The following is a 19,843-nucleotide window of genomic DNA, read 5'->3' on the forward strand; positions in this document are numbered from 1 at the left end:
TTCTCTGTAGTCCAGGCTGACCTCAAACTTAAAATTTCCCTGTGCTATCATGACAGGAAGGCACTATCTATTCCCTGCATCACCATAAAAGCTCTAACATGTATGACTTGAGCCCTCCGTCACTGTCCATGTAGAGAGATGTGGTTAGCCTGACCAGGAAGTGGCTTGTGCTGTTTCTGCTCCACCCAGAGCCCCTTCCAGCACAGGGCTCTTTCTGCATCCACACTCAGATACTCTGACCCCCTGGGTGGGCCATGAAGAAAGCTGAGCCTCCTCCTCTCTTAGGAGCAGGAAGCCTGGGAAGGGTTTAGAGTCACATCCTTGGGTCCCTTCCCCTGTGACTGAACCACGTGCTTAGAAAGCGTTCTCACTGGCTGAGATCTTGAGGTGCTAGCCCCCAACCCAGAGCTTGGTGGTGTTGAAGAACCAACTGTAAGGAGGTGGAGGGACAAAGGAAGGTTTGAGATGCACTTCTGTGGCTTTTCCTTCTCTGCCCCCCAGGTGAAATGAGCAGGTGGTCCCTACATCCTTACATCTATAGTTCCACCCCTGCCCTCTTGTGGGACAGCTCAACAGAGGCAGCAGGTGGAGCAGCAGCATGCCCACCTAGAGGTCCAGAGAGTGGGCAGTACCAGCTTGGCTACATGGCCTTTTGATATTCTGTGCATCTGATAAAACCTCTGGGTTTTATCATGCATCAGCCAGGAGCCAGAGAGAACCCATGGCCCAAGCTTCAGCAAATAACTACTGCCTGGGAGAGCACAGCCCTCATCCTCTCCCAGGGAGGGTGTGTGTGTGTTGAATAAGTGTGTATGTTGGTACTGGGGCTTGCACTCTGGTCCTCCTGCTCTTGCTTAGCTATTTCACTCAAGGTTGTTGTTCTACCAATTGAGCCACACCTCCACTTCCAGCTTTTGTCTGGTTAATTGGCGATAAGAGTCTGGTATTTTTCCATCATGGGGTGTGTTTGGGTCTCTGGGGTAGAGGCTGGTCCTGGGGCTTGAACTCTGGCCTGAGTCCTGAGCTCCTCTTGCTCAAAATTAGTGCTCTACCACTTGAGCCACAGCACCTGACCTCTGGCTTTTTCTCTGATTAATTGAATACAAGGGTCTCACACACTTTTCTGCCTGGGTTGGCTTTGAACCACCATCCTCAGATCTCAGCCTCCTGTGTTGCTAGGATTACAGGCCTGACCCACTGTCACCCAGCTTCCTGGGTTTTGAACCTGGATCTTCAGAACTCAGCCTTCTGAAGAGCTAGGATTACAGAGAGGAATTGTCTGTGCTCAGCTCATGATATTGCGCTTTGTCAAAGGCTTTTTCTTCATCTACTGAGATGATGATCATGGGACTTTTGTCTATTTTATTTTATTACCAGTTTTGGGTCTTGAACTCGGGGCCTGGGCAGAGTTTCTTTTGCTCAAGGCTAGCCCTGTACCACTGGAGCCGCTGCATCACTTCTGACTTTTTTTGTTATGTGGTACTGAGGAATCAAGCTCAGGGCTTCATGCATGCAAGAAAAGCACTCTATTGCTAAGCCACATTCCCAGTCCTTTCCCTTTATTTTATTTTATTTTTTGTAATTTATTTATTAATTAAAGAAAAGTTTTTTTTTTTGACAAGGTGTTGTGTACAAAGGGTACAGTTACATAGTAGGGCAGTGTGTACATTACTTGTGATATCTTACATCCTGTTTTTCTTTCCCTTTCCTAGGTCGGTAGGCATATATACAATATACAATGTACCAAGAACATATACAGTAGCCACATGGCCTATGCCAAAGAAAATTCGCCTAGGGCTTTAAATGTAATGTCGACAATAGACAATATGTCGACAATAGTCTTATATGAACGTACATACATGGCTTTTGAGCTATTGTGATCCACTGAGAGGTCAATTTTTTTTTCACCAAGGGCTTTAAATGTAATGTCAATATTAGACAATATGTCGACAGTAGTCTTATATGAATGTACATACATAGCGTTTGAGCTATTGTATTCCACTGAGAGGTCGATTTTTGACCTTTATATGTCTTTTTTTTTTAAGGTAGGAAGGGATTTTATTTACAAAGGTATTTTTTTATATTTAATTTATTTATTAATTGAACACAATTTTTTTGACAAGGTGTTGTGCAAAAAGGGTACAGTTACACAGTAGGGCAGTGTGTACATTTCTTGTGATATCTTACGCCCTGTTTTTCTTTCCCTTCTCTAGGTCATGTAGACATATATCCAATACACAATGTATCAAGAACATATACAGTAGACACGTGGCCAAGCCCAAGAAAATTCGCCTAGGGCTTTAAATGTAATGTCGATATTAGACAATATGTCGACAGTAGACTTATATGAACGTACATACATAGCTTTTGGGCTATTGTATTCCCCTGAGAGGTCAATTTTTGACCTTTATATGTTGAGTAGTTGTTTGGTTTTAGTTACATACTGTTGGGTTGCTGCCCCAATCCTGTGGGAAATACCATTTGACAAGCAGGTTTTGGTTTCACAGATCTGGTCTCTACTGTCTCTCTGTCTTCCTTTCTTAACAATCATATATCAGGGAGATCATGCCCCTTTGTTTTCTGTGTTCTAGGCTTGTCTTGCTCAACATTATTTGTTCGAGTTCTGACCATTTCCCTACGAATAACAATATTTCACCATTCCTAATCGCTATGTAGTATTCCATTGTGTATAGGTACCATATTTTTTGGATCCATTCATCTGTGGAGGGGCATCTGGGTTGTTTCCATATTTTGGCTATTGTGAATTGTGCCGCGATAAACATGGAAGTACAAATGTCTTTTTGATATCTTGGGACTTGCTGTTTAGGATAGATGCCTAGGAGTGGTATGGCTGGGTCATAGGGTAGGTCTATATTGAGCTTTTTGAGAAACCTCCATACTGTTCTCCAAAGTGGTTGTACTAATTTGCACTCCCACCAACAATGGAGAAGGGTTCCTCTTTCCCCGCCCCCCCTCCAGCATTTGTTGTTGCCTGAGTTCAGAGTATAGGCCATTCTAACTGGGGTGAGGTGGTATCTCAGGGTTGTTTTTATTTGCATTTCCTTTACTACCAGGGATGTTGAACATTTCCTCATATGTTTCTTTGCCATTTTTATTTCTTCTCTTGTGAAGTCTCTCTTTAGCTCCTTTGCCCATTTCCTAATTGGTTTATTGGGCTCAGAGGGGCTTAGTTTTTTTAGTTCTCTGTAGATGACAGATATTAGGCCTTTGTCTGTTACTGTGCTGGTAAAGATCCTTTCCCATATGGTTGGCTGTCTTTCTGTTTTGGTGGCTATGTCCTTAATTTTGCAGAAACTTTTTAATTTGTAATAGTTCCATTTTTCGAGTCTCTCCCCTATTTGTTGTGCCCCTGGGACTCTATTCAGGAAGTTCCTTCCTGTGCCTATAAGTTCTAGCGTCTTTCCTACTCTGTCCTTCAGTAGTTTCAAGGATTCAGGCCTTATATTGAGGTCCTTGATCCATTTTGAGTTGATCTTGGTGCATGGTGATAGGCTTGGGTCTACTTTGAGTTTTCTGCATATGGCTGCCCAGTTCTCCCAGCACCAGTAGTCGAAGAGGCTATGTTTATTCCATTGTATGTCTTTAGCTCCTTTGTCAAATATCAGCTGACTGTAAGAGTACGGTTTTATTTCTGGATCTTCAATTCTAATCCATTGGTCTTGCGATCTGTTTTTATACCAATACCAGGCTGTTTTTGTTATGATGGCCCTGTAGTAGAGCTTGACATCTGGTATTGTGATACCTCCTGCACTGCTTTTTTTGCCTAGAATTGCTTTGGCTATTCTAGGTCTTTTGCTGTTCCATATGAATTTATGGATTGGTTTCTCTATTTCAGTGAAGAATGTGACTGGGATTTTGATGGGGATTGCATTGAATTTGTATAACAATTTGGGCAATATGGCCATTTTCACTATATTGATTCTGCCTACCCATAAGCATGGGAGGTCTTTCCATCTCCTTGTGTCTTCTTTGATTTCCCTTTTTAGATTTTTATAGTTTTCATTAAATAGGTCCATCACGTCCTTGGTTAAGTTGATCCCTAGGTACTTTATTCTTTTTTTGGCTACTGTAAATGGAATTGTTCCCATAATTTCCTTTTCTGTTTGTATATTGCTGGTGTACAGAAAAGCTGTTGACTTTTGCGGATTGATTTTGTATCCTGCTACTTTGCCAAAATGGTTTATTAGGTGTAGAAGTTTGGGGACTGAGTTTTTTGGGTCCTTCAAATATAAGATCATGTCGTCTGCGAATAGGGATAACTTGATTTCTTCCTTGCCGATGTGGATCCCTTTGATGTCCTCCTCTTGCCTTATTGCTATGGCCAGGGATTCCAGCACTATGTTGAAAAGAAGTGGGGAGAGTGGGCATCCTTGTCTTGTTCCTGAGTTTAGGGGGAATGATTTAAGTTTCTCTCCATTTAATATGATGTTAGCAGTTGGTCTGTTGTATATGGCTTTTATTGTTTTGAGGAATGTTCCAGCTATTCCTGTTCTCTCCAAAACTTTTAATAAGTATGGATGTTGTATTTTGTCAAAGGCTTTTTGGGCATCGACTGAGATAGCAATGTGATTCTTGATTTTAGTTCTGTTTATGTGGTGAATTACGTTGATTGATTTATGGATGTTGAACCATCCTTGTGACTGTGGGATGAAGCCTACTTGGTCGTGATGTATAATTTTCTTGATCAGTTTCTGGATCCTGTTAGCTAATATTTTATTGAGGAGCTTTGTGTCTGTGTCCATTAGTGATATTGGTCTGTAGTCCTCTTTTTTTGTTGGGTCTTTGCCTGGTTTGGGAATGAGTATGATATTAGCTTCATAGAAAGAGTTTGGGATTTCTCCCACTGTTTCTATTTCGCGGAAGAGTTTGAGGAGTATTGGTATTAGCTCCTCACTAAAGGTTTTGTAGAATTCGTTGATGAATCCATCTGGGCCTGGGCTTTTCTTTGTTGGGAGGTTCTTGATTACCCCCTGTATCTCACTGTAAGTTATTGGTTTATTTAGTTGATTTATTTCTTCTTGGTTCAGTTTGGGGAGTTTTTACTTCTCTAAGAATTGATCCATTTCTGTAAAATTATTGTTTTTTAGTGAGTAGAGGTTCTGGAAATAGCTCCTTATGATTGTTTGAATATCGTGTGTACTTGTTGTAATTTTTCTGGTGTCCCTGATTTTATGTATATGAGTCTCTTCTCTTCTTTTTTTTTTTTTTTTTGTAAGTCTTGCGAGGGGTCTGTCAATTTTATTTATTTTCTCAAAGAACCAGCTTTTAGTCTTATTTATTTGTTGAATGGTCTTTCTATTTTCAATCAGATTTATCTGTTCTTTAATCTTTGTGATCTCTCTCCTCCTAGTCATTTTAGATTCAGTCATTTCTTGTTTCTCCAGTTGTTTTAGTTTCATCGTGAGGTTATTCACCTGCTCTGCTTCCATTCTTTTCATGTGAGTGCTGAGGGCAATGATCTTGCCCCTCAGTACTACCTTAGCTGTGTGCCATAGGTTTCTTTTTTTTTTTAATTTAATTAATTAATTAATTATTTTTTATTTTCAAGGTATATATAAGGCCTATTTTATTATGGGAAGGAATTTTTTTTTATTTGTTTATTAGTTGAACACAAATTTTTTTTACAAGGTGTTGTGCAAAAAGGGTACAGTTACATAGTAGGGCAGTGTGTACATTTCTTGTGATATCTTATGCCCTGTTTTTCTTTCCCTTCTCTAGGTCAGGTAGACATATATACAATATACAATTTATCAAGAACATATACAGTAGCCATGTGGCCAAGCCCAAGAAAATTCCCCTAGGGCTTTAAATGTAATGTTAATATTAGACAATATGTGTCGACATATTGTCTTACATGAACGTACATACATAGCTTTTGAGCTATTGTATTCCACTGAGAGGTCAATTTTTGACCTTTATATGTTGAGTAGTTGTTTGGTTTTAGTTACATACTGTTGGGTCGCTGCCCCAATCCTGTGGGAAATACCATTTGACAAGCAGTTTTTGGTTTCACAGAGTTGGTCTCTACTGTCTCTCCATCTCCCTTTCTTCACAGTCATATATCAGGGAGACCATGCCCCTTTGTTTTCTGTGTTCTAGGCTTGTCTCGCTCAACATTATTTGTTCAAGTTCTAAACCACATTAGCTTCATAGAATGAGTTTGGGATTTCTCCCTCTGTTTCTATTTCATGGAAAAGTTTGAGGAGTATTGGTATTAGCTCCTCACTAAAGGTTTTATAGAATTCGTTGGTGAATCCATCTGGGCCTGGGCTTTTCTTTGTTGGGAGGTTCTTGATTATCTCCTATATTTCGCTGTAAGTTATTGGTTTATTTAGTTGATTTATTTCTTCTTGGTTCAGTTTGGGGAGTTTATACTACTCTAAGAATTGATCCATTTCTGTAAAATTATTGTTTTTTAGTGAGTAGAGGTTCTGGAAATAGTTCCTTATGATTGTTTGAATATCGTGTGTACTTGTTGTAATTTTTCCAGTGGAGTCACTGATTTTACGTACATGAGTTTCTTCTCTCTTTTTTGTAAGTCTTGTGAGGGGTCTGTCGATTTTAATTATTTTCTCAAAGAACCAGCTTTTAGTCTTATTTATTTGTCCTTTATTTTATTAACCTGATGTATATCCATTTCAGCATATCAAACCATCCTTGCATTCCTGGAATAAAACCAACTTGATCATGGCATATATTCCTTTTAATCCTGGGCTTCCAAAGGCACATCTTGCCACCCTCTATACCCCAAATGAGGAGACCTGGCAAAGGGCAGGAGAGGACTTGCTGGGTGTCATGGGAGCTGTAGGTAGGCAGGACATCAGTCCCTCACCAGAAGGAAATTCACAGCCCTCCTGAGGACCTTCCAGCCAAATGGAGGACATTCATCCAAGACCAGGCAGCATGGATGGGACCTGAGGCCACTGTACTAACATGGGGGAAACAGACCCAGAGCTGGAGCTCCTGGGCGGGGAGCCCTGCAAGAGGGCTCAGGGTGGGAACCTAATAGTGCCTGCCCCCGCCCCCAGCGGCCAAGGCTCTGCCAGTCCCTCCCACAGGGCTCCTATGCCGACCACAGGGAAACTGGGTACCCAACAGAAAAAAAATTGGCCCTCCTGTTCAGAGGGTGTCTTCACAGTTGAGGAGCAGACCTGTAAGTTTTGGGAGGGGGACCCCGAGAGGCTGTGTTCTCAGCACTGGGCAGCACTGGGTCATGTCCACCACCCTGTGGTCGTCTTCTACCCTGAAGTCATCTCTCTTGGCATCAAGCCAAGCCACCTGCCCCCCTTAATTTCCTCCATTCTCTCACGAGCCTCAGGAACAGAGCCAAAAGAAGCCAAAAAGGAAACAGCAAGAAGAAAAGCAGAAGTCGGAGGCCTGGGGACCGGCCCATCCCCAGAGGGGCTTCAAGTCCACCAACAGCTTGGCGTGGCTACAGGGGGAAAATGAAGTCGTCAGTCCTGGCTGTGTGGCTGCCTTTGCATCTGCTGCTTCCCTGGCTCCCAGGTGAGGGGTCTCTTCCCAGAGGGTGGGGGCAGGAGTTGGAGGGAGGGCAGGAGGGAGGGGCCGGGCTCTGGGGAGATGTCACCTGAGGCACCCAGCCTGGGCTCTTTGTCCACACACAGCAGTGCAGGTGCGTGTGTCCACCCTACAAGGGGGACTGGCTGAAGGGCCTCACCCCTGGGAGGGAGGGGGTGCCTCTGACATTTGATGTACCCCAGTTGAGGGCAGGGCAGAGGGGGGCAGTGGAGAGGCAGGGGGGATGGAAGGTGTCTGGCTCCCCAGGGAAGATGTGCCAGCCTGGGTGGAGAGTGACCAGATGAAGTCACCTGAGGATTATGTGTTTGGGGAAGGTGCCACTGGGTCACCAGTTTTGGGGGTGTAAGAGGAAGACTGGGGGCCAGAGAAAGAAGATCTCAGTCCCTGAGAGCCAGGTCCAGCCAGGATGGATGCCTGATTGGAGTCCTGTGGGGAGAACCAGAGATCAGCTGTCCCTATGGAGGGGAGATGGAGCTGGGGGAAGGGACAGGTGGGTAGAGGGAGGGGGAGACCTTCCTGAAGACAGAAGGACACAGAGGAGGCCCACCAAGGACAAAGCCTCCTCCCTCATCCTGGTCTCTGGGTCCTCCTTACACAGGCCCCCAAACAGTCCTGTTGTGTTGTTGGACTCCATCCTTGTTTCAGTGCTAGGAATGCAGCCTTTCTCCCACTGCTCCCCTTCTCTGTGTGCCAGACTGGGTGGGGTTTGAACTCGGAGATCCTTCCTCTTGTCTAGATCTTTTGAGTTCAAGGCTGGTGCTCTACCACTTTAATGGTAGCTCTACTTCTGGCCTTTTGGTGGTTCATTAGAGAGAACTGTCTCATAGACTTTCCTGTGTGGACTGACCTTGTATTTCAATCCTCAGATCTCAGCCTTCTGTGTAACAAGAATCAAAGGCATGAGCTACCATTACTTGGCAGGCCAAAGTTTTTTCTTGTTGCAGGTTTTTGTTTGTTTGTTTGTTTCTTTTTGTCCAACTTGTGGCTTGAGCTCTGGGCATGGGACTGTCCCTGAGCTCTTCAGGTCAAGGCTAGTGCTGTACCATTTGAGCCACAGCGCCAGTCCTGGTTTTCCTGGTAGTTAATTGCAGATAGAAGTCTCACAGACTTTCCTTCCCTGGCTAGCTTTGAACAGTGATCCTCAGATCTCAGCTTCCCAAGAAGCTAGGATTACAGACGTGAGCCCCCTGGGCCTGGAAGTCATAAGGTTTTTTTGTTTGTTTGTTTGTTTTTTGCCAGTCCTGGGCCTTGGACTCAGGGCCTGAGCACTGTCCATGGCTTCTTTTTGCTCAAGGTTAGCACTCTGCCACTTGAGCCACAGTGCCACTTCTGGCTGTTTTCTATATATGTGGTGCTGGGAAATCGAACCCAGGGCCTTCATGCATATGAGGTAAGCACTCTAACACTAGGCCACATTCCCAGCCCCCTGTCAAAAGTTTTTGAGACCACATCTTATCAGTGAAAACCTGGGTAAGGTCGTGTTTTTCTGTCATCTTAGGGGAAAGTATAAATACTAGGATCACTGGATGCCTGGAGCACAAATGCAAGAATGACCTATGTCAAAACAACCCAAGGAGGGCCGGGAGTGTGGTAGAGTGCTTGTATAGCATGCATGAAGGCCTGGGTTCGATTCCCCAGCACTACATAAACAGAAAAAGCTGGTAGTGGCGCTGTGGCTCAAGTGATAGAGTGCTAGCTTTGAGATAAAAGAAGCCAGGGAGAGTGCTCAGGCACTGAGTTCAAGCCCCAGGATTGGCAAAAACAACAGCAACAACAACAACCCCAAAGGATCAGGATCAAGTGGAGAAAACTGGGACAGAGAGTAAAGGAAGGGGTAACATTGTCCAAAAAGAAATATAGTCATTATCTGATTTATGTACCTGTAACTGCTCTGTACATCACCTTTAGAATAACATTTTTTTCCAGTTCTGGAGCTTGGATTCAGGGCCTGAGCACTGTCCCTGGCTTCTTTTTGCTCAAGGCTAGCACTCTACCACTTGAGCAACATCCCCACTTCTGGCCATTTTCTATATATGTGGTGCTAGGGAATGGAACCCAGGGCTTCATGTATATGAGGCAAGCACTCTACCACTAGGCCACATTCCCAGACCCAATTTTCTTTTAATCTTAGAAAAAGAAAGGACTTAAGCAGAAGGACTGTCAGCATGGCTTACGGGTAGAGTGTCTGCCTTTCCAGTGAGAGGCCCTGAGTTCAAACCTCAGCATTGGCCCTCTCCAAGGTGGTAAAATGAAAGAGTTCCAACCTAGGTGAGGAGAGGAAGGCACCCAGACCCCACCACCCCTGAAGATAGGGCCTACGAGGGTTCCAGGAAGACGGACACACAGCCATCCCTCAGCCAGGCATGAGGCCACCCCAAGGCCAGCTCCAAGATCCATGACCGGGGGCAGCCTTAGCTTCACCGCATCCCTCTCCCAGCTTTGTGCCTGAGAAATGTTAGGGAGGGAGGGAGGGAGCGATGGAAGACAGAGAAAGATAGAGAGGAAGGAAGGAAGGGAGAGACGGAGGGAGGGAGAGGGGGAGGAAGGAGAGAAAGAAAAGAAGATCGTACTTGAAAATTAAAAGCAACAGATCTCGGCCAGCTGAGGTAAGTCTGGAAGAAGGAGGCTTGTTGTGACTGAGCCCCTACAGTCAGCTATTTTCACATATTCAATCAATTGTGTGCATTGCCCTTGTCAATAACTCCCACCCTGGTCAGGCGCTGGTGGCTCAGGCCTGTAATTCTAGCTACTCAGGAGGCTGACATCTAGGATCTGAGGTTTGAGGCAGGGTCTGGCAGGAAAACCCTTGAGACCCTTATCTCCAATAAAGTACTCCCAAAATCCAGTAGTGGAGCAAAAGAAGCTCAGGGAAAGTGCCAGATCAAGCACCAGGACCTGCAAACAACAAAGGAAAGGTCTCCTGCTGGGGTTGGGCAATCCTTCCCATAGTGGAGCCCAGGGGCCTATGGAGGCTGATGGAGGAGGGGCCAGCAAGTGTGAAAGCAGCTTGAGAAACTTCGGAGCAGAGGCTGAAGGAAGGCACTGCCGGGTCACACTCTTGGGGTGCAATCGTGCAAAGGGGTGATGTGGCTTGGAGCCATGACACCACCCATCTGTGAGGACCCAGAATTAGGGCTCATGACACCACCCAGCTGCGAGGGCCCAGAACTGAGGCCCCTGACATGGGCCATCTGTGAGGGCCCAAAATCCGGGCTTGTGTTTTCCAGGCTGCTGTCTTCTGAGATGTCCCAGCAGAGTCATGGGCACTGAGGGGGAAACCCTGAGCTTGCAGTGCAGGTATGAGAAGGAATACAAGACAAATTACAAAAACTGTTGCAAAATGACTTCTGCGGGGCGACAATGTATAAATATGAAGACCGAAGGCGAAAAGGGAGAAGTGAGCAGAGTGTTCACCCATGACCATCCTGAGAACCTCACCTTCACTATGATCTGGAAGAGCCTCTTGCTGGAGGACACAGGCTCCTACTGGTGTGAGATTGAGGAACCCCTGGCTAAAGGAAGTCATGACAACTTCAAGTTTGAGGTGTCTGTGCTCCCAGGTGAGCCCCAACTTGTACCAGAGCCTGAACTGCCACAGAGGCTCAGGTGGCAGAAGCTGGGGAAGGAACCAGATCAGAGCCTGGGAGCCACTGTGTGTGTGTGTGTGTGTGTGTGTGTTTCCACAAGCACAGTGGAATGCATGTGTGTTGTTTGAGGCCTTCTGTGGACTCTGCTTGACAGCCTCAGCCCAGAACACCTCCTTGGAGACAGCAGAGGAACTGGACCTGACTCCTAGGTCCTTAACAGCCTATGTGCCCTGATGAAGGCTTTGATCTTCCTGGAGTGGGGTGGGGTGGGGGATGGGAGGAGGGGAAGACCCCTGTGTCACAGACACCTGTCTGCCCGCTTCCTGTGGGAACAGGACCCCAGGACATCAGTTCCCCTCTATCAAAGGCCTTCTGATCCTTTCCTCTCTTCTCCTCAGCTTACTTTGCTCCCCTGCCCTCCCCTTCTTGCCCTCCCTTTCTCTCCCTCCTTCCTCTTTCCCCCTTCCCAGTGCCAGTCCTGAGGCTAGAACTCAGAACCTTGTATTCTCACTCAGCTTTCTCCACTCATGGCTGGCAGTGTAAGACTTGAGCCACAGCTCCACTCCTGGCATTCAATGCATTAGTAGAGGGTAGGACTCTCTTGGTTTTGTCTGCCTCGTCAGGCTTAGCACCTCGATCCTCAGGTCTCAGCCTTTGGAGTAGCCAGGAACACAGGTGTGAGCCTTGCCAAGAGATGCTTAAACTGTCCTGCCCAGAAAGACAGTGCTCCTGTCTGAAAATGCCACAATGTGGGGCTGGGAATATAGCCTAGTGGCAAGAGTGCCTGCCTCGGATACACGAGGCCCTAGGTTCGATTCCCCAGCACCACATATACAAAAAACGGCCAGAAGCGGCCGCTGTGGCTCAAGTGGCAGAGTGCTAGCCTTGAGCGGGAAGAAGCCAGGGACGGTGCTCAGGCCCTGAGTCCAAGGCCCAGGACTGGCCAAAAAAAAGAGAAAATGCCACAATGTGCCCTCAGGCAGGGCTAGGGAGGGCAGCTGGACAGGCCTAGGTGTGTCCAGGGGTGGAATGGACCTAGGACACCTGTCTGGCATGGTCCAGGTGACGTGCCTCTGTGAGTCAGAGCTGCCGAAGCCCAGTGAGTACTGAGACAGGAGTCTAGAGTCCCTGAAACTGCCTTGTGTTTCACCCCACCACAGCCTACAGCTCCAAGAACAACAAGATCTCCCTGGAGCCCCCCACCCTGGGGCCTCCACCAATGTACACCTGGCCCAGCACCACAAGGAAGGTTACTCCGGGACCCAGCCCTCAGCCAGGGTAAGAGCCTGCATTGGAGCTGTTGTGCCTTTGGGTGGTGGGGAGGAAGGGGGGCTTGTGTCTCCCCCTGCCTGGCCTCTCTCGCACTTGCCAATCCCACCCCTAAGTGTGAGAAGCCCACAGAGTGGCATGCCTGTTGCTACTCAGGCGAGAGGGCCCTCTTGACAGTCACCCTGCCCCATCCGGCTGAGATGGAGCCTGTGGTCTCCCCCTTGAATCCAGAAGGAGACAAATCAGTGCAGAAGTCACCACATGAACACAGCAGCCCTGAAGGAATCTGGGGACAGGATGAGGGAAGGATGCTGGCATGGTGTTCTTCAGAGGAGGCCAGATTGGTTAGAGGTCACATGAGTGGAGGACCCTAGGGGTCTGGAGACAGAGGTCTGTGCAAACGCCCTGCACAGAAGCCAGGACCTGAGCCCGCTGCCTGGGTCACTGTGCCAGCCAGACTCCCAACCCAGTCCACATCCTCCACCACTCTGAGAGCAGTTGTCACTTTTCTTTTAACCATTCCTGGATCTTGAACCACAGGTTTAGGCACTGCCTCTGAGCTTCTTTTGCTCAAGGCTAGCACTCTACCATTTGAGCCACAGCCCAACGTGTGGCTTTTTCTGTGTATGTGGTGCTGAGGAATCAAACCCAGGGCTTTGTGCATGATAGGCAAGCACTGTACCGCTAAGCCATGTTCCCAGTTAGCTGTGATTTTACAGAGTCGATATGCACCATACACGGACTGTCTGTGAAGGTGACCAGGAGAAACAGAGAGGAGGAATAGAATCCAAACACATGAAATGCATGTATGGAGGTGTGTACGCTGATTAGATGCATAGAAGGTCTGAATTTGTGCATATATTAATACATACAATAGCCAACAATAATTTGTGGGGCATGACTCAAGTGGTACAGCACATTCTGAGAAAGCACAAGGCCCTGAGTTCAAAACCCAGTACACATAAAAAAAAAAAAAGTCCAGAAAGCAAAATGGAGCAGGTGAGACCCTGTCCTCAAGGGACATGGTGTGTGGAGAGAACAGACATTCACAGCCACATTATGGGCTCCAGAACCTCACAGAGCAGTTCCCACACCTCAGCACCTCCTGCCACAGGACCCTCCTGATGCCCGGCTCCCTTCACTTCCTTCCATGGCCACAGCCTCCCCCACCCACAGTCCCAGGTTCAAGGGCCTCCTCTGCTGTCAGCAGGGCAGAGGTGTTTCCTGCAGGGCTGTGCTGTGCAGTCTTGGTCCCCGCGTGGCTCACTGGACACAGGCCCTGGGTGTGTGGGGTGAAGGGCAGAGCCAAAGCCCCTTCTCCCCGGGGCAGCCACTCACCACCAGGGCTTCTGTCTCTCACAGGTCCCTGATGTGCAGTGTCCACTTCGTGGTGCTGGTCTTTCTGGAGCTGCCCCTGCTCCTGAGCATGCTCAGTGCAGTCCTCTGGGTGAACAGGCCTCTGAGGAGGCCAAGGCAGGAGGTGGATTAAACCGGATTATGAGCACCAGTGACATCCGTGGCCAGCTACTGCAGCCCTTGGGGATGGAGACCTAATGACAAGCAGCTCTGTTTCCATTAGGATACTGTACGCTTTCCAGAAACACCTGAGAAAAGTCTCCTTGTGTTATGTCACACCTAGAAAAGACGATGCCTAATAAATGCAACTATTTTCAACCAGTAACTCTCCTCCACACCTGTGTGCTGCTTTAGCTCAAATGATAGAATGTGGTTAAGACCAATGAGCCCCTTTCTGACCTCCTGTGCCTGCTTCCCACCCCCTGCAGACAAAACCAGCCCTGAGCTCCAAGATCTTTGTCCTACTGGCCTCAAGGGTTTTCCCACACACCTGCCTAAGTTCACCAACGGTGCATTGTTAGCTTGTTTATATTTTTGTGCTTTATGAAAACAAAACTGTCCCTTCCCCCTTCAGTGCTCAAGATGCAACTCATGTTTTCTCCTTTCCTGGGAAGATATTGTGTGTGTGTGTGATTCAAAGGCCAGAGAGAGCTAGACAGAGTTTCCTAAATCAGAATCACTAGCTGACATCAACACTTCCTCCTCTCAAGCCTGGCACTGTCCCCTTTGTACCCCCACCACCCCAACCTCCTTCCATCCTTCTCCCAGCCTCCCCTTTCCTCAGAGCTCCACCCAACAACAGAGTGAAAAGCTGGGGGTGCACAGGGGACGGGAAACTCCTCATGGCTCAGGCATGCGTATCTTTCAAAAGCTCTCCATTTTGGAGCTCTTGACTTGTTTGTTTTTCTGTAGTCTAGGCTGACCTCAAACTTACAAATTCCCCTGTGCTATCATGACAGGAAGGCACTATCTATTCCCAGCATCACCATAAAAGCTGTAACGTGTAAGACTTGAGCCCTCTGTCACTGTCCACGTAGAGAGATGTGGTTAGCCTGACCAGGAAGTGGCCTTGGGCTTGTGCTCTTTCTACTCCACCCAGAGCCCCTTTCAGCACAGGGCTCTTTCTGCATCCACACTCACACACGCTGACCCCTGGTTGGGCCATGAAGAAAGCTGAGCCTCCTCCTCTCTTAGGAGCAGGAAGCCTGGGAAGGGCTTTGAGTCACATCCTTGGGTCCCTTCCCCTGTGACTAAACCATGTACTCAGAAAGGGTTCTTACTGGCTGGGATCTTGAGGTGCTAGCCTCCAACCACCACCTTAAGGAGGTGGAGGGACAAAGGGATGTTTGAGATGCACTTCTGTGGCTTTTCCTTCTCTGTCCCCCAGGTGAAATGAGCAGGTGGTCCCTACATCCTTACACCTATAGTTCCCCCCTGCCCTCTTGTGGGACAGCTCAGCAGAGGCAGCAGGTGGAGCAGCAGCATGCCCACCTAGAGGTCCAGAGAGTGGGCAGTACCAGCTTGGCTACATGGCCTTTTGGTCTTCTGTGCATCTGATAAAACCTCTGGGTTTTATCATGCATCAGCCAGGAGCCAGAGAGAACCCATGGCCCAAGCTTCAGCAAACAACTACTGTCTGGGAGAGCACAGCGCCCATCCTCTCCCAGGGAGGGTGTGTGTGTGTATGAGTATGTGCGCTTGTGTGTGTGTTGAATAAGTAAGTGTGTGGGTACTGGGGCTTGCACTCTGGTACTCCTACTCTTACTTAGCTATTTCACTCAAAGTTGTTGTTCTACCAGTTGAACCACACCTCCACTTCCAGCTTTTGGCTGGTTAATTGGAGATGAGAATCTTGTATTTTTCCATCATGGGGTGTGTTTGCATTTCCCGGGTAGAGGCTGGTCTTGGGGCTTTAACTCTGGCCTGAGTGCTGTTCTTGAGCTCCTCTTACTCAAAGTTAGTGCTCTACCACTTGAGCCACAGTGCCACCTCTGGCTTTTATTGTTTATGTGGTACTGAGGAATCAAGCTCAGAACTTCTTGCATGCAAGAAAAGCACTCTATTGCTAAGCCTCATTCCCAGCCCCTTCCCCTTATTTTATTAACCTGATGTATTATGTGTATCAATTTCAGTATGTCGAACCATCCTTGCATTCCAGGAATAAAACAAACTTGATAATGGTATATAATCTTTTTAATCCTGGGTTTTCACAGTCACATTTTGTGAACCCCTACACCCCAAATGAGGAAACTTGGCAAAGGGCAAGAAAGGACTTGTTGGGTGTCATGAGCGCTGCAGGTAGGCAGGACTTCAGTCTCTCAGTTGCCATCTGCTGGAGCCCTTATGAGAACTATAGCTTTAAATAAGGAATTAGGGGAGCAGGGTGTTGGTGGCTCCAACCTGTAATCCTAGCAATTCAGAAGCCTGCGATGTAAGGATGTTTGAAGCCAGTCCTGACACAGAAATTAATTAATTATTTTTAAAAAGTGTCCATGGATCCTTGAGTAGAACCCTGGGGACAACAGCAGAAGGAAATTCACAGTCTTCCTGTGGACCATTGAGCCAAACGGAGGACATTCATCCCAGACCAGACTTACCACTGATGGGAACTGTGTCCACTGTGCTAATGTGGGGGAAACAGACCAAGAGCTGGGGCTCCTGAAAGGGGAGCTCTCCAGGTGGCCTCACAGTGGGCACTGAAATGCGGGCCCCACAGACCTCCTATGCAGAACACAGGGAAATTGGGTACCCACCAGAAAAAAAAAATTGGCCCTCCTGTTCAGAGAGTGTCTTCACAGTTGAGGAGCAGACCTTTGAGTTTTGGGAGGGGAACCCTGAGAGGGTGTGTTCTCAGCACCAGGCAGCACTAGGTCATGTCCACCGCACTGTGGTCATCTTCTACCCTGAAATCATCTCTCTTGACCTCAAGCCACCTGTCCCCCTCAATTTCCTCCATTTTCTCACAAGCCTCAGGATCAGAGGCAAGGGAAGCCAAAAGGGAAACACAAAGAAGCCAAGCAGAAGTTAGAGGCCTCAGGACTGGCCCACTGCAGAGGGGCCTTGGATCCACCAATACCTTGGCGTGGCTACAGGGGGAAAATGAGGTCATGGGTCTTGGCTGTGTGGCTGCCTTTGCATCTGCTGCTTCCCTGGCTCCCAGGTGAGGGGTCTCTTCCCAGGGCTGGGGAAGGTGGAGGGGTTTGGGAGGTGGAGGGAGGACAGGAGGGAGGGGCCAGGCTCTGGGGTGATGTCACCTGAGGCACCCAAGAGTGGCTCCTCTGGCCATACACAGCGGTGTACCATGTCCACCCTACAAAGGGGACTGGCTGAAGGGCCTCATGCCTGGGAGGGAGGAGGTGCCTCTGACATTTGATGCACCCCAGTTGGGGGCAGGGCAGTGGGGGCAGTGGAGAGGCAAGGGGGAGGGAAGGTGTCTGGCTCCCCAGGGATGATGTGCCAGCCTGGGTAGAGAGTGGCCAGGTGAAGACACCTGAGCATTATATGTTTGGGGAGGGTGCCTCTGGGTCACCAGTTTTGGGGTATAAGAGGAAGGGTGGGGGCCGGGGAAAGAAGGTCTCAGTCTCTGTGAAGCAGGTCCAGCCCGGGCAGATGCCTGATTGGAGTCCTTGGTGGAGGACCAGACATCAGCTGTCCCCATGGAGGGGAAGTGGGGCTGGGGGAGGGGACAGGTGGGCAGAGGGATGGGGAGACCTTCCTGAAGACAAAGGGGGAGGAGACCCACCAAGGACAAAGCCACCTCCCTCATCCTGGTCTCTGGGTTCTCCTTACACAGGCCCCCAAACAGTCCTGCTGTGTTGTTGGACTCCATTCTTGTTTCAGTGCTAGGAATGCAGCCTTTCTCCCACTGCTCCCCTTCTCTGTGTGCCACTACTGGGTGGGGTTTGAACTCGGAGATCCTTGCTCTTGTCTAGATCTTTTGAGTTCAAGGCTGGTGCTCTACCTCTTTAATGGTAGCTCTACTTCTGGCCTTTTGGTAGTTCATTAGAGAGAAGTGTCTCACAGATTTTACTGTGTGGGCTGGCTTTGAATCTCAGTGCTCAGATCTCAGCCTGCTGTGGAACAAGGATCAGAGGCATGAGCTACCAGTACTTGGCAATCAAAAGTTTTTCTTTTTCTTGTTGCAGTTTTTTTTTTTTTGTCATCATGTGGCTTTACTTCTGGGCATGGGTTGACCCTGAGCTCTTTAGGTCAAGGCTAGTGCTGTACCATTTGAGCTACAGCGCCACTTCTGGTTTTCCTGGTAGTTAGTTGGAGATAAGAGTCACACATACTTTCCTCCCCGTGCTAGCTTTCATCGATTACAGACGTGAGCCCCCTGTACCTGGCAGTAAAAAGTTTTTGAGACCTCATCTCATCAGTGAAAAGCTGGGTAGGGTTGTGATTTCCTGTCATCTTAGGGAAAGTATAAATAGGAGGATTGCTGGATGCCTGGAGCACAAATGCAAGAATAATCTATGTCAAAATAACCCAAGGAGGGCTGTGAGTGTGGTTCAGTGGAAGAATGCTTGCCTAGCATGCATGATGCCCTGGGTTCCATTCCTCAGCACTACATAAACAGAAGAAGCCAGAAATGGTATTGTGGCTCGAGTGGAAGAGTCCTATCCTTGAGCAAAAGAAGCTCAGGGTCAGTACCCAGGTCTAGAGTTCAAGCCCCAGGACTGGAAAACTCAACAGCAACAACAACAACCCCAAAGGATCTGGATCAAGAGGAGAAAACTGGGACAGAGAGCAAAGGAAGGGGTGACATTGTCCAAAAAGAAATATAGTCATTATCTGACTTATGTACCTATAACTTCTCTGTTCAGGACCTTTAGAATAAGATTTTTTTTAAATCTAAGGAAAAGAAAGAACTTAAGTGGAAGGACTGTAGGCATAGCTTACAGGTACAGTGCCTGCCTTTCAAATGAGAGGCCCTGAGTTCAAACCTCAACATTGCCCCTCTCCAAGGTGGTAACATGGAAGAGTTCCAACCTAGGTGAGGAGAGGAAGGCACCCAGACCCCACCACTCCTGATGACAGGGCCTATGAGGGTCCCAGAAAGACGGACACACAGCCATCCCTCAGCCAGGCATGAGGCCACTGCAAGGCCAGCTCTAAGCTCCCTGACTGGGGGCAGCCTTAGCTTCACTGCATCCCTCTCCCAGCTGTGTGTCTTAGAACTGTTAGGGAAAATGGCAGACATACTAATGGCAACCAAAAAGTGAGCTATCTGGGGGCGGGTGGCTCACATCCATAACAGTAACTATTTAGGAGGCTACCATTTAAGGATGACCCTGAATTTAAGACCTATAATGGCACAAAAAACAGGAAGGTAGGGAGAAATGTAGGGGGTGAGAGAGGAAGGAAGGGTGGGAGGGAGGGAATAAAGAAGGAGAGAAAGAGAAAAGGAAAGGAAGATTTTACTTGAAAAATAAATTCAGCAAATCTGGGCCAGCTGAGGTAAGTCTGGAAGAAGGAGGCCTCCATTCATGAGCCCCTACAGTCAGCTATTTTCACCTACACAATCAATTGTGTGCATTGCCCTTGTCAATAAAGCCCACCCTGGTCAGGCGCTGGTGGCTCAGGCCTGCAATCCTAGCTACTCCGGAGGCTGACATCTGAGGATCTGAGGGTTGAGGCCAGGTTTGGCAGGGAAACTTTTGATACTCTTATCTCGAACAAAGTACTCCCAAAATCCAATAGTGGAGCAAAAGAAGCTCAGGGATAGTGCAAGGTCAAGCACCAGGACCTGCAAAGAACAACAAAAAGATAGCCTTCTGGGGTTGAGCAACCCTTTCCCCAGGCCCAGGGGCCTGTGGAGGCTGATGGAGGAGGGGCCCGCATGTGTGAAAGCATCTTGAGAAACGTGGGTGCTGAGGCTGGAGGATGGTACTTCTGGTCACACACTTGGTGTGCAATCGTGCAAAGGGGTGATGTGGCTTGGACCCGTGACATTGCCCATATGCGAGGGCCCAGAATAGGGACCCTTGACACTGCCCATCCGTGAGGGCCAAATATTGGGGCCCCTGACATGGGCCATCTGTGAGGGCCCAGAATAGGGGCTGTGTTTT

General features: G+C 48.1%; 1 protein-coding gene across 1 annotated transcript; it reads left to right on the forward strand.

Annotated features, from left to right (window-relative positions):
- Positions 1-10,900: 10,900 nt before the first annotated feature.
- Positions 10,901-13,960, forward strand: LOC125366299 (CMRF35-like molecule 6). Its single transcript, XM_048366886.1, has 3 exons — positions 10,901-11,120; positions 12,308-12,425; positions 13,779-13,960. Exons 1-3 carry the CDS (start codon positions 10,901-10,903, stop codon positions 13,903-13,905), a joined length of 465 nt encoding a protein of 154 aa, XP_048222843.1. The 3' UTR covers positions 13,906-13,960.
- The last annotated feature ends 5,883 nt before the right edge of the window (positions 13,961-19,843 follow it).

The sequence above is a fragment of the Perognathus longimembris genome, chromosome 17 (genome assembly GCF_023159225.1).
Source record: "Perognathus longimembris pacificus isolate PPM17 chromosome 17, ASM2315922v1, whole genome shotgun sequence".
Classification (NCBI taxonomy): Eukaryota; Metazoa; Chordata; class Mammalia; order Rodentia; family Heteromyidae; genus Perognathus; species Perognathus longimembris.

Excerpts from the sequence above, each read along its gene's own strand:
- LOC125366299 (XM_048366886.1), top strand. The coding sequence starts at position 10,901 with ATGACTTCTGCGGGGCGACAATGTATAAATATGAAGACCGAAGGCGAA. Across the intron at positions 11,121-12,307 it reads TGAGGTGTCTGTGCTCCCAG|CCTACAGCTCCAAGAACAAC; the intron begins GTGAGCCCCAAC and ends ACCCCACCACAG. Across the intron at positions 12,426-13,778 it reads GGACCCAGCCCTCAGCCAGG|GTCCCTGATGTGCAGTGTCC; the intron begins GTAAGAGCCTGC and ends TGTCTCTCACAG.